Here is a 13,486-nt window from a genome sequence, read left to right as displayed (position 1 = left end):
AGCCGCTCTGAATCTAAAGAGAAGAGTTGCATAAAAATTGAATAAATAAATAAATAAAAGTTCAGAAGAAATTTCATTCTGACAATTTCATACTGACATTTTGCTTTGTCGACAGCATCCCTGAGTAGTCTTTTGATGACTCCATTACCATCTCCCAGCTCCTCCTCTAGTTATCAGCGCCGTTGGCTTCGAAGTCAAACCACAAGCTTGGAAAATGGCATTACACCTAGAAGGTAGGTTAACATAAACGCATTCTTCTTGTAATACAGATGTAGGTAGTTTATATTTGCAGTCTAAAAAAATAAGCAGGTCTCACTTTTATGGGCATTCAAAGTAATGGACTGATCTAAACCAGCACAACAATTACCAGACCTTTAATTTTCCTTTTTTCATGTCTCTTTAATGGAAGAGTTTCATTTAGACAAAGTAGGGTCGGTGCTTTTTGCTCCTTCAGCAAGTTTTCTCATCCCGATTTAGGTTACAGAATCTTTGAGCAAAATATGCTACAGATAAATGTGTTCTGGTTATAAAGAAACTCGAATGGGTGCAATAAATAAAGGAACCTTTTAATTAATAGACCTTCAGTTGACCTAGTAAATTGTTATGTCTTGAACTATTTAGTAATACTTGTCTGGCACAATGGAAATTAGCCAGGTTTGAAGATAAATAAGGAATGACATATATAACAGGTTAACAAGCCATTAACTTGGGTGGAGCTTTACAGAGGAAGATTCAGACTTAAAATTAGGACGACTTTGCTAATCATAAGAGCTACAGTCTCCTTCCTGGAACTGTGATTGCTCCTTCACTGAAGTTTTTTTTTTAAAAAAAAGTTGAAGTCATTTGTCTGGGATGCAATAAGATTCTACTCCTGGGCAAGTAATTAGATTATAAGACCTCTAAAGACCTATTTTCCAACCCTATATTTCTATGAACCATCTAATGTGGGAGAAAAATACCACTAATTGCTTCCAGAATATTAGAAAAATCTCCATATTTCTTTAGTGAAATATATTTGCATGCTGCTTCATATGCTTAACATGCAATTATTAACATTCAATTGCAATAAAAGTTCTGCTGCTGTACTCCTGGTAGACTCAACCTTCATTTGAAATATGTTAGCCTATCATTAGTTGAATCATGAATTGAGATCCAAACATTATCTTGCAATCTTCCATGAGTTAGTGGAAAAAGTCTGAACTCAACAGAAAATAAATTAAAACAGTAATTATATTGCTGTATTATATTGCCAATATTCTTTATAGCTGTGATGGGGAACCTACGGCACATGTGCCAGAGGTGGTACATGGAACCCTCTGCAGGCACGTGAGTCATTGACCAGCTGTGTTTGGGGATGGGAGACTTTCCCCCCTCCACCTTTTTGGGATGTGAGGCCAAAACAGTGGATTGCATGCACATGCATGGCGGGTTGCCTGTGAAGGACATGCAGAAGAGGCATTGCATTATGGGTGTGGGCAGTCATGCATGTGCAATAGTGTGCACATGCACACTTTTGGCATCTGAGGGAAAAAAGGTTTACTATGACTGCTCTATAGTCATTTCAGTTGTTCAGCCAGATCTTGTGTTGATTGTGGATCAATTTATTTCAAATCTCTTGTTCAAAATTTAAGATCTCTGTTTTTATCACCTCATCAGGAATTGCTGATCAAAGTATTTTTCGGAGTACAGTGAACCCTCGAGTTTCGCGTCCTCAAGGATCGCGAAAGGGCTATTTCGCTAGTTTTCAACCCGGAAGTAAACTCCACCATCTGCACATGCGTGCCCTTCCACGCATGCGTAGATGGTGGAGTTTCCCCGCCGGGCAGAGGCTTCCCTGGGTCTTCCCCCTCTTGCCCCGGTAAGACCCCAGCGGCGGTGGGCTGGAGCGCGAGCTTGGGGCAGCCTAGCTCCGCTTCCCAGCTGGGAAGCGGAGCCGGCAACAGCGTGGGCGGGCGGGCGGCGCGCGCGAGCTTGGGGCAGCCTAGCTCCGCTTCCCAGCTGGGAAGCGGACCCGGCAACAGCGTGGGCGGGCGGGCGGCGCGCGCGAGCTTGGGGCAGCCTAGCTCCGCTTCCCAGTTGGGAAGCGGAGCCGGCAACAGCATGGGCGGGCGGGCGGTGCGCGCGAGCTTGGGGCAGCCTAGCTCTGCTTCCCAGCTGGGAAGCGGATCTAGGGAGTCCCCACCGCGCGCGCGTTGCTGGGGAAAGCGCGCGCGCTTGGGGACATCCCAGCTTCGCTCCCCAGCTGGGAAGCGGATCTAGGGAGTCCCCACCGCGCGCGCGTTGCTGGGGAAAGCGCGCGCGCTTGGGGACATCCCAGCTTCGCTCCCCAGCTGGGAAGCGGATCTAGGGAGTCCCCACCGCGCGCGCGTTGCTGGGGAAAGCGCGCGCGCTTGGGGACATCCCAGCTTCGCTCCCCAGCTGGGAAGCGGATCTAGGGAGTCCCCACCCGCGCACATTGCTGGGGAAAGCGCGCACGCTTGGGGACATCCCAGCTTCGCTCCCCAGCTGGGAAGCGGATCTAGGGAGTCCCCACCGCGCGCGCGTTGCTGGGGAAAGCGCGCGCGCTTGGGGACATCCCAGCTTCGCTCCCCAGCTGGGAAGCGGATCTAGGGAGTCCCCACCGCGCGCGCGTTGCTGGGGAAAGCGCGCGCGCTTGGGGACATCCCAGCTTCGCTCCCCAGCTGGGAAGCGGATCTAGGGAGTCCCCACCGCGCGCGCACCCCAGGCGCGAGCAACGGGGTGGGCGGGCGAAGGGCGGGCGGCAGTGGAAGCACGCGCAGATGGTGTTTTTACTTCCGCACCGCTACTTCGGTAAAAATCGATCATCGCGTGGGGTCCTGGAACGGAACCCTCGCGATGATCGAGGGTTCACTGTATATAGTTTTTGGAGAGGAAAATAAGGGAAAGAATCTGCTTACCAGATATTCATCATCCTTAGTGTGGTCAGTTTTAGCACATTATTTTAGCCCCTGGTTAGGGCTTTAAAAAAACCTTATTTGGAGAGAGTAACAATGAAAGAGCTTGCAAGCCAGTAAGAGCTGGGAACATTGTTATAACCTGGTTAGGGCTGAAAAGAAAAATTCTGAGCAAGTAGAGCAATGAAAAAAAACTGCAAAGATCTAGGGCTTGGAAACCATTCTTAGCAGAGAGTAACATTGAAAGAGCTTGCAAGAGTAAGAGCTGGGAACATTGTTAGCACCTGGCTAGGGCTGGAAAGAAAGTTACTTGGAGCAAGTTAGAGTAATGAAAAAAAACTCTGCAAAGAATTAGAGCTTGGAAAAATTCTGAAAGAACATGCAAGATAAGAGCTGGGAAGATCATTAGCACCTAGTCAGGACTGGGGGAGGGGGGAAGTTTAGAAAAAGCTGCATTCAGAGTATAAGATGCACCTGAATTTTCAGCCTCTTTTAGGGAGGAAAAGGGTGCGTCTTATACTCCGAAAAATACGGTAAAATAACACAGTTGGAAAGGACTTTGAAGGTCTTCTAGTCCAACCCCCTGCTCAAACAGCATATTTGCATACTCTTACACCAGGGGTACCCAACCTGTGGGGTGTGGCCTTATTGGCACCAGGCCATGTGAGCAGCCAGCCATATGCACTCATCTGTGTGCATATATGACCCAATTTGCATAAGTGTTTCCGCGATCATCCCAGGCAGTCTGACCCCACATACCCGAGTGTTGTTGGTCCCACTCACACGAGCCTCACTGCAGGTGCCTGCATATCCACTTGCATGAGCCTTGTTGCGGGCCGTTGCAACCTACTCACGAGCCTTGTCACAGGTGCTCATAGCCCCACTCCAACAAACCATTTGTGGCTTGGCTTGTTGCCAAAAATGTCATGGACGAACGTGCACCTGCACCTTTCCCTCCCACAAAATCATTGTCTCTTCCCCCCCCATCCCCTTGTTTGGGTGGCCTATGGCAATGCCATTCTTTTACATTAACCCATATTCATTCAAGAAAGCTTTCATCCTTAGTTTTATGCATTTCTGTAGTTGTGTAGTGATCTCTTACATATAATGCAACTCCCCCTCCTCATTTATTAGGTCTATTTCTTTTGAACCATTTATAGCCTTCCAGCAATACATTCCACTCATGTGTGTCATCCCACCAAGTCCGTGTACCAGTACTTCAAGTTTACCCTATTTGTTCCTTAAACTTCAAGCATTTGCGTATAGGCATCTGAATTCTTTATGACTGATTCTAGGCATATCTCTCCTGTTTTATATCTGTGTTTTGATGCTCTTTTCTACATACCTCTGCATACCTCTCCTGTTCTATATCTGAGTTTTTCTTCCTTCCCATCAGTCCATGCTTCCTTGTTTGATTAGTTATTTTAGGGTTTATGTTTAGGATTAGGTTTTAAAAATCCGAAAGATTAGTCACTTTCCTCCCTCAGTTTCAGTTTAAAGCTCTTCGGATAAGATGAGTCAGTAATTTTCCAAATACATTCTTCCCAGTTTTTATGAGGTGATGCAGTCCATCCGGGGGTGGGCTACTGCCCGGACAAGGGGGAACACAGTGGGGTAGCAAAAGTGTAACTCCACCCTAGAGCACCTAATTTGCACTGAAAGATGTTGAAAGAAAATGCAGGGCATCCTGAATAAGCTACGCCCACAGTTTGGTAGTAAAAATTTTGGTAGCCCTTCACTGAGTCCATCTTTTTCCCAAAGTCCTTCATGTAGATAATACAGTCCATAGTCTAAGAATCCAAAATTCTCTTGGTGGCACCAGCCCTTAAAACCATTGGCTTGTTTCTAAAATCCTTTATTCCCTCATTGGATGTTGATCTTTTGTTGGAAGTATGGATGAAAAATTAAAGGGGAAAAATCTCCTCCACTATTGATCTAAACATCTAAATTGTGTTTCTATCTTAAGAAAGGTCATTTATTTAAAGGATAAGTGCAGATGACAACAGCTATCCTCTCAATCCTAGGAGCCTCATTCTTTTTTTCCTCATTGACCATTCATTAGATAAGGAATGGAGATCGGATTACCATTTTCTAACTGCTTTTGAAAATAGAAAGATAGTCCTTGTGAAGGATATTAAAGAGAAAATCAGATAAACTGAAATGTTGAAATTGACTGAAATGTTCCAAGGGCTGAGATAGTTCTAGCTAGGTTCTCTAAGCTACACTCTGACTTGTTTAGTTTTGGCTTAATGTATATGGAACCTGGTCTTTATGATTTTTCTTTATTGCTTCGTCTTCATTGAATGAATCAGATCAAAGACAAATAATGGCTTATCGAGACCCAATTCTAATTGAATGGAATTCTTGAGGCTATCACTTCACTATGCACTAATTAAATTTCAGGCCATTTCAGGCCTTTGCTAGTAGCTAAACTCATAGTACAACTTTTTTCTCCAATAGGTCAATTGAAGAAAAGTTCAGCATGGCAGACGAAAGTTGTGGCCTCAATCCTGCACTGATTCGAAGGAAGAAAATTGCCATCAGCATCATTTTCACCCTTCCTGAGAAAGAAGAATCCCAGAGAAATTTCCAGGATTTCTTCTTCTCTCATTTCCCCTTATTTGAATCACATATGAGCAAGCTGAAAAGTGCAATTGAAATGGTAAATCAGTGAACAAATTTAGTTTCTATGCTTATAACCTCTAATTGGTTAAGAATGAGAGATAACATATTACGTCAGGAGTCTACAATTTTGGCAAATTTAAACCTGGAGGACTTCAACTCCCCAAATTCCCCAGCCAGCTTTGCTAGGGAATTCTAGGAGTTGAAGTCCGCCAGGCTTAAAGTTGCAAAGGTTGTAGACCTCTGTATTAGGTTAAATCTAGGAATTTTGTAACTCAATTCTTCTTCAGAATTTTACATGCTAAATTACCCAAGCCTATTATCTTTCTAACAATTCCAGTGTCTGTTTCTCTTGTACTCCTGAATGCTGTGAATGTAGTCCAAATAGCCGACAGAAGTGTTTGCATCTAGAATTAGCTATACATGCTTATCCCTCAATATATTCCCTATGCAAACAAATTTCTACATTAGAAATTTATAGCTTTACAAAACATTTGTTCTAAATGGGTATGTTGTACTTGTGGCCATTAAAAATAGGACAGTGAATCATGCATGGGCTAGGCTGGTGACATATAGCCCTTTCCTATGCTTTGATACAATGTATAGGTCTGGGTCATGGACCAGTACCAGTCTGTATTCTATTAGGAACCAAGCTACAGAGGTGGAGATGAGCTATGGGTGAGTGAAAGTGTGCATGCACGGGATCTAGCCTGCGTGCTCCTTCCCCACGTGGAAAAATTGTCTTCCACGAGACTGGACCCTGATGTCAAAAAGGTTGTGGTCTGCTGATATAAGTAATAAATCTGAAGGAAGTTTAATTTTCACCCAGCATTCCTCCTCAATTATAAACAAGGCCTACTTTATTTAAAGCCTTTTTATTTGAGTGCATGGCAGGTGGTAACTGTTCTTGAACATAGCTTTCAATGTGCACCTACCTGATTGTCCACTTTTAGGGGCAAACGTTTTCCTTGACTTTTTATGTTTTTTTCTTTTACTGAAATGGAAAGGACCTAAAAGCTGTACTGAGATGGGAAGGATGCAGACTAGTTAAGTGGGGCTTAACTACTCTTTGGGGAAGTAGCCTATATCTACAGTTTTTGAATACAGTAGTTTCTGATTCAAAAGGGGTCTATAATTGAAGGTTAAATTGAATTAACCTTCAGGCAATTAAGTTAAATTGCCTGCTTTAGGATCTTTTCTTTGTGGGCAAATACCAGAAAAAAGAAATTGTAAAAATCCGTATCTCAAGTTTGGTTATAATGCTGTTCTAAGCTTTTCAATATGCATCCTGAAAGAATCAGCTCTGCATTCATTTTTAACCTGTTCTTATTTCCCCCCCAAAGGCTATGATTACATGTAGAAAAATAGCAGAAATAAACCAAAGAGTGCAAGTTTACATTAGCCGTGTTATGGATGCACTGGATGAATTTAGGTGAGTTACTGTTACATTCAATTTTATTGGGACGGACAATATATGCACCTGTTCTTTGGATTAATCTATTTCACAACTCAGATCCTGTTCTTTCTTTTTTTTTACTTTTGTCTTTGCACTAACCTTCAGATGATCTTCGACTTACAACCACAATTGATTTTAAAATTTCTGTTGCTGAGCAAGACAATTGTTAAAGTGAATTTTGCTCCATTTTAAGGCCTTTCTTGTTACAGTTGTTAAATGAATAACTACAGTTGTTAATTTAGTAACATGGTTGCCACATTGGACTCCACATTGACTTTGCTTGTCAGAAGGTCACAAAGGTTTATCACATGACACCAGGACACTGCAACTATCATGAATATATGGCAGTTGCCAAGAGTTTGAATTTTGATCATGTGACCATGGGGATGCTATATAACATTTGTAAATGTGAAAAACTGTCATGTCACTTTTTTCAATGCTGCTGTAACTTTGAACAATCACTAAATGAACTGTTGTAAATTGATGACTAACTGTATATTCATGGAGATTTTATTGGAGATCATTTGAATCTCCCCCACTCAAAACTAAACATCCATGAATTTGAAGGTCTTTACTGTTGATACTGTGTTGTCTAGTATTGTAAGAGGTAGAAGTATGGTTTTTGAATGTATTCAGTTCCAGATTGTTCCGCACCACAAGATTAGTTGTTCAACCTCCTATCTATATGCAAATTCATCTGAATGAGTCTGATCGCTGTTGTGTCATCTGTGAACTTCAGTAGTTTAAAAGATGGATTGTTAGAGATGTAGTCATTGGTATAGAGAGAGAAATGGAGAGAGCACACAGCCTTGGGGGTCCCCTGTGCAGGTATTGGACAGGTATCTGATGTGATTCTGCTTAGCTTCATCTGCTGCTTTCTGTTAGGAAGCTTATGAAGTTTTGAAAAATTTGTAAGAAGGGACAGAGAAAAAGTAAAAAATCAAGTTCTAAGACATAATTAAATAAATAGTTTGAAGGAAATAACGGCCAAAATAATTAGAAGTAAAAGAAAATAATATAAAATTGGATTATAATCAAGATTTAAGTAGATATGTTATTCTCTTTGATAACCTTTAATAGTCTTTAGATCAGCAGTTCTTAACCTGTGGGTCATGACCCCGGCAGGGGTCGAATGACCAAAACACAGGGGTCGCCTAATGCAGTGTTTTTCAACTATGGTCAGACATGGTCAGGTGTGCTGTGAAGAAGAAAGTTCAGGTTCCGGTCTCGCAACTTTTTGCTGAGGGTGCAAAGAGCAAAAAGTTGCGAGACCGGAAGCTGAGCTTCCTTCTTCGCGCCTTCCAGGTTTTCCAGCAGTTGCAGCGCCCCGCCTGGCTGGAGCTTCCCTGGCAGTGGCAGCAGGTGAGCTTTGGGGCTCGGATGGAGGGTGCCGGCAGCAGCGGCACTGGGAAGTAGCCATGGGGCGGCAGCAGGCCGCGTGCACACAAACAACCCTCCGCACAGCCTTTTCAAAGGCCGTGCACAATGGAGCCAGGTGTTGGAGTTGGGGAGCACTGAAAGTGCAGAGGCCGGCGAAGGTTTTTCTTGTTTTAAATGTGCGCGCGCTCCCCCTCCCTCTGCCAACTGCCAGCGCCTGCCCAATGACCACCTGGGGGTGGGGAGCGCGGATCCATGCCCTGCAAGCTGCCGGCGCCGGCCCGATGACCGTCTGGGTGGGGGAGCGAAAGAGAGAAAGACAGAAAGAAAGGGGGAGAGATATAGGGAGAAAGAGAAAGAGGTGGGGAGAAAGAGAGAGAGAAAGCAAGAGAGAGAAAGCAAGAGAGAGAGAGAGAGCAACAGACAGAGCAACAGACAGAGAGCAAGAGAGAGTGTGAGAGAAAGAAAAAGAGAAAGAGAGTGAGAAAGAGAGAGAAAGGGGGAGAGAGAAAGAAAGCGCACGCGAGAGAAAGAAAAAGCACGCGAGAGAGAGTGTGTGTGAGAGAGAAAGAAAGCAAGAGAGAGAGTGTGAGAGAAAGAAAGCAAGAGAGAGAGAGAAAGAAAGAGAGAGAGAGCAAGAGAGAGAGAGAAAGAGGAGAGAGAGAAAGAGCGAGAGAGAGCAAGAGAGAGGGTGGAGAAAGAGAGAGAAAGAAAGCAAGAGAGAGAGAGAGAAAAGGAGAGGAAGTGAGAGAGAGAGAGAAATGGGAGCAAAAAGGAGAGAAAAAAGAGAAATGAGAAAATGATTGAGGCAGAGAATGAGAGGAAAGAGAGAGAAAGAGAGAGAAAAAAGAGAGAAGTGACTCTTGATTTAAAGCATATGATAAAAAGCACACAAAGAATAAGAGAGAAAAGAACCCCAGCGCTCACCTGATTTTGGAAATGGTTCAAGAATTTTTGTGATTAATCACTATGTTTAAATTATGTTGGATTTGTAGCAATGCAAATAGATAATGTAAATGAGGTATTTACATTTTGAATCATAATTGTAGCAAAATTACAGTTTTGAAGTAGCCACCAAAATTATTTTTTGGATTGGGGTCACCGCAATGTGGGGAACTGTATTGCGGGGTCATGGCATTAGAAAGGTTGAGAACTACTGCTTTAGATGATCAGGACTAAAACAAGAGGTTTTAAGGATTTATTTATAGATCATAGATATGACATTTGTTGTATTTAAAGAAAAGGTGAGAAGTTAATAAAAGTATACAAAAATATATAAAGGACAAAGGTAACGTCTTTTTTTAAAATTTTCTTTACTATATTTTTTATTTTCTATTTTTTATTTATCTCCAGGTTCTAATTTTTATTTTTATTTTTTCCATTGTGTTAGTTGTTACTGTTGTAAATGTAATTTTAATAATATATATTATATATATATATATATATATATATATATATATATATATATATATATATATTTGTTTTCGTAAATTTTCACGGGTATATGTATGTAGATTGTTCTGAGTTCGGGTTTTGCCCTGTGTAATATTTTGCATGTCTATGCGATGTTTCGGCGAAATCACATTCACCATCATCAGGCTGAAGTTCCAATCTTTGTGTTGTTGTATATATATATATATATATGTATATATATATATATGTATCAAATGTTTTTAGCTGGAATTTTAAAATTAAGGGAGACTAGGATGGTCACATTTCGGCCTTGTTCTGGCCTCATCAGCTAGCCACACCCTTCCTTACTGGGATTCGATCTGGCAGCCTCTGCCTTGTAAGGCAGATAATTAGCAGTTGAGCCACCAGACCTGATCCCTCCAGCTCTGTACCAGGGAGGGGCTATATGTTTTTTTATGTCGTATCACCCTGGTATATTGAAGGAACGTCACAGCTCCTTTTTGCCTCTAGGTCCTGGGTTGGGCCTAGAGGCAATTTCTGGCGACGTTTCGATGGGGTCCCACTCATCATCTTCAGGCTGGTGTTTCTGTCCTTGTTCTAAGGCGAACACTGCGAGACCTAAGCTGCCTTCCTTCTATAAATACTGGTGGCTGGGTGTGGTTTGATGGCTCAGCAATTGCCTGCTGTGTAGAAACTTCCTGGTGAGTCAGTGGGGTAACATCTGGGGTCGTTGATGTAGCTGAAGTATGCTGATTAGTTAATGGTTGTTGATTAGGCGTGATATCCTGAGTAGTTGGAGCTTGCAGGCTACTTGATTGTTTTGCAATCAATTTTGTTTCTTGAACTAGGACAGAAACACCAGCCTGAAAATGACGAGTGGGACCTCATCAAAACGTCGCCAGAAATTTCTAAATCCTACACGGGAAGAAACCCGAATATACCAAGACTCATACACACACACACACACACACACACACACACACACGATATATATATATCACATATTTTTGCTGAATATTTAAAATTAAATATATATATATATATATATATATATATGTATACTTGCAATAATATATATATATATAATTAAAATTACATTTACAACAGTAACAATATATATATATATATTGCTAAAACACTCCTGTTTGGGTGTGTGTAATTTTTAACTGGGCAAGATGATGCTGTAGGGTAGCGGTTCAAATCCCATCATCAGTTCAAGGTTGTTTCAGCCTTCCATCCTTCCGAGGTGGGTAAAATGAGGACCTGGATTGTGTGGGCAATATGCTGGCTATGTTAAAAAGTGCTATTGCTAACATGTTGTAAGCCGCCCTGAGTCTAAGGAGAAGGGCAGCATAAAAATCGAATGAATGAATGAACAAATAAATAAATAAATGCATTGTAGGACAACAATTTTTGAGCCAAAGTACTTCAAACGGGTAATTTAAAAAATGTGTCCAAAATCCAGAACCTGTCATTTCTGGGGAATTTAAATTTTATAAAAAAAATTGTAACTTAAATATTATCATAAAACATCATCACACAATACAAGCTTTCATAAAACATTTCCTATTTCAGTTCCTTATTTTTCACCATACTACATAGTTTAACATGGGTTATTTTCCAGGGAGATATTTCTCTAAATTTTGCAGTGAAGGCAGTACATTAGAAGCTCTGCCATTACCATTAACAGTTTATATCCCATCTTTTCTTCAGGAGCTCTGGGCAACATCCATAGCAGTGCCTATTTTTCCATTCAGAAACTGCTTTTTGTAGTAGATAGAGCTGAGAAATACTAACTGGTCCAAAGACAGCTTTCAGACTTGAATATCCAAAAGCAATTTGAGTAGAGACATACCCTGCTGAGCATAAAATATACCTCTGGTAGAAAGCTACTAGAATTGAAAAAAAAAGTAAGAATTTGACAAGAATGTCATTTATTTGGCAAGAATGTCAAGCTTCAATCATATTAACAAGTAAATATGAAACTTGAAAAATGAGTGGCTGTTATGAAAGAAGTACATTGAGTTATTTTGGTTATACATAGAGAATGAGGATAAATTGAAAAATATATAAACAAAGGAAGAAGTAACAGTTTTGGTTGTTTTTCCGGTTATGGGCAAAATGCTTTTATATTTTGAACCATTTCTTCTTGTTTAAGCTAACGTGGTCCTTTTCTTTTGGTAGAACTACTATATGGAATTTATACACAGTTCCAAGGATTGCAGAACCAGTGTGGCTTACGATGATGTCCTCTGCTTCAGAAAAGAATCTGTTATGTCAACATTTTCTCAAGGAATTGGCTGTTTTGATAGAGCAGAGCAGCAAAAACCAGTGAGTAATCTTGTTTTGTGTTGCTCCTCTGGTTTGAATGGTATGTTTATTGCAGAGATATAATTTTGTTTCTGCTGCTGCTTATTTTTATAGGTTTTTTGCTGCTCTATTAACAGCAGTGTTAACCTATCACTTGGCCTGGGTCCCTACTGTGATGCCAGTTGATCATCTCTCCAATAGGGTTTTCTCTGAGAAATATGCCTCACCATCTGTGAATATACTGGCAAAATCACATCCCTACAATCCACTTTGGGCACAACTTGGTCAGTACAAAAAATTCATATCTAAATTTAAGATGACTCTTTAGGCATGGGATTTTTTTTCTGGAAAGAAATGCGCTTATATGCACAAGGGTTGATTTATTTTAATTTGTTATGCCACCAAATCTTGCAGGATTTCCAGCAGTTAAAAATCCATGAAATGTTCATGACAAAAGGCAACATTGAAAATAAATAGATCAACCATAAGAACATACATACATTCAGGGCTTTTCATCAAATTCTGATTGAAAGAATTTGGTCTTTTTGGTTTGATAATAAAAAATTACCCTGTAATAAGATGGGAGGCCAATAATTTAATAATAAATAAATAAATCCTTTAAAGTAGATAATGTATGTACCTGTAATAATTGATTATTATGAATTATATTCCAGGAGATCATTTAAATTCCACTGAGAAATTATATATTACTTTTTCTGAACTTTTTTGTAAATAATATTCAAATATCTACTATCAAATATAATAGCTTGTTCCTTCCAATTAGAAAATTATTAAACTAGGTTTGTTTTGTGAGTCAGATTGTTACTATCATTGCATGTGCCCTCTAGTGGTTACTAAATAGCTTGCATGCTACAAAAATGGGTTTAATTCTCTTTTGACATCCTTATTAATGAAACAAATGCAGAAACATACCTTCATGAAACACATAATCTAAGTCACTTAAGTGCCATGGTTTATGATAATAAGTTATCTCAGAGCTCAATAAAAGCATTGTGACATATACATTAGACCATTCTAAATCCTAAATGGGAAGTCACATCACTTTCTCAGTCCCCCAATCTGGAGTAGACATTCAATTCTTATGCTTATAAAAGTTGAGTAAAAGGATGTTTTTGTGCAAAAATTAAATGGTGGGGCATCCAGTCATTATACAGTATTTCATCTTCAACATTTCTAGATAGGTTAGGTTTAGGTTAGGTTAGGTTAGGTTTATTGGATTTATATGCCGCCCCTCTCCGCAAACTCGGGGCGGCTCACAACAATAATAAAAAACAGTACAGTACACAATACCAAATCCAATGCCCACCCATCCAGTTCCAATTTAAATTAATAATCTCATAAAAAACAGTATATATAAAAAACAGGCACACAG

General features: G+C 40.6%; 1 protein-coding gene across 3 annotated transcripts in view; it reads left to right on the top strand.

Annotated features, from left to right (window-relative positions):
- The window catches only part of FNIP2 (folliculin interacting protein 2), a 77,253-nt gene that overhangs the window by 45,147 nt on the left and 18,620 nt on the right, over nt 1-13,486 (top strand). For all 3 annotated transcript variants that reach the window (XM_070757289.1, XM_070757290.1, XM_070757291.1), the window contains 5 exons: nt 116-233; nt 5,376-5,577; nt 6,881-6,969; nt 11,968-12,114; nt 12,208-12,377. In XM_070757289.1, coding sequence (XP_070613390.1) covers nt 116-233; nt 5,376-5,577; nt 6,881-6,969; nt 11,968-12,114; nt 12,208-12,377 — 726 coding nt within the window. The remainder of the gene's footprint in view (nt 1-115; nt 234-5,375; nt 5,578-6,880; nt 6,970-11,967; nt 12,115-12,207; nt 12,378-13,486) is intronic.

This window comes from Erythrolamprus reginae, chromosome 7 (genome assembly GCF_031021105.1).
Source record: "Erythrolamprus reginae isolate rEryReg1 chromosome 7, rEryReg1.hap1, whole genome shotgun sequence".
Classification (NCBI taxonomy): domain Eukaryota; kingdom Metazoa; phylum Chordata; class Lepidosauria; order Squamata; family Dipsadidae; genus Erythrolamprus; species Erythrolamprus reginae.
The sequence above is the reverse complement of the archived record's forward strand: the minus strand, read 5'-3'. Positions and strand labels throughout refer to the sequence as shown.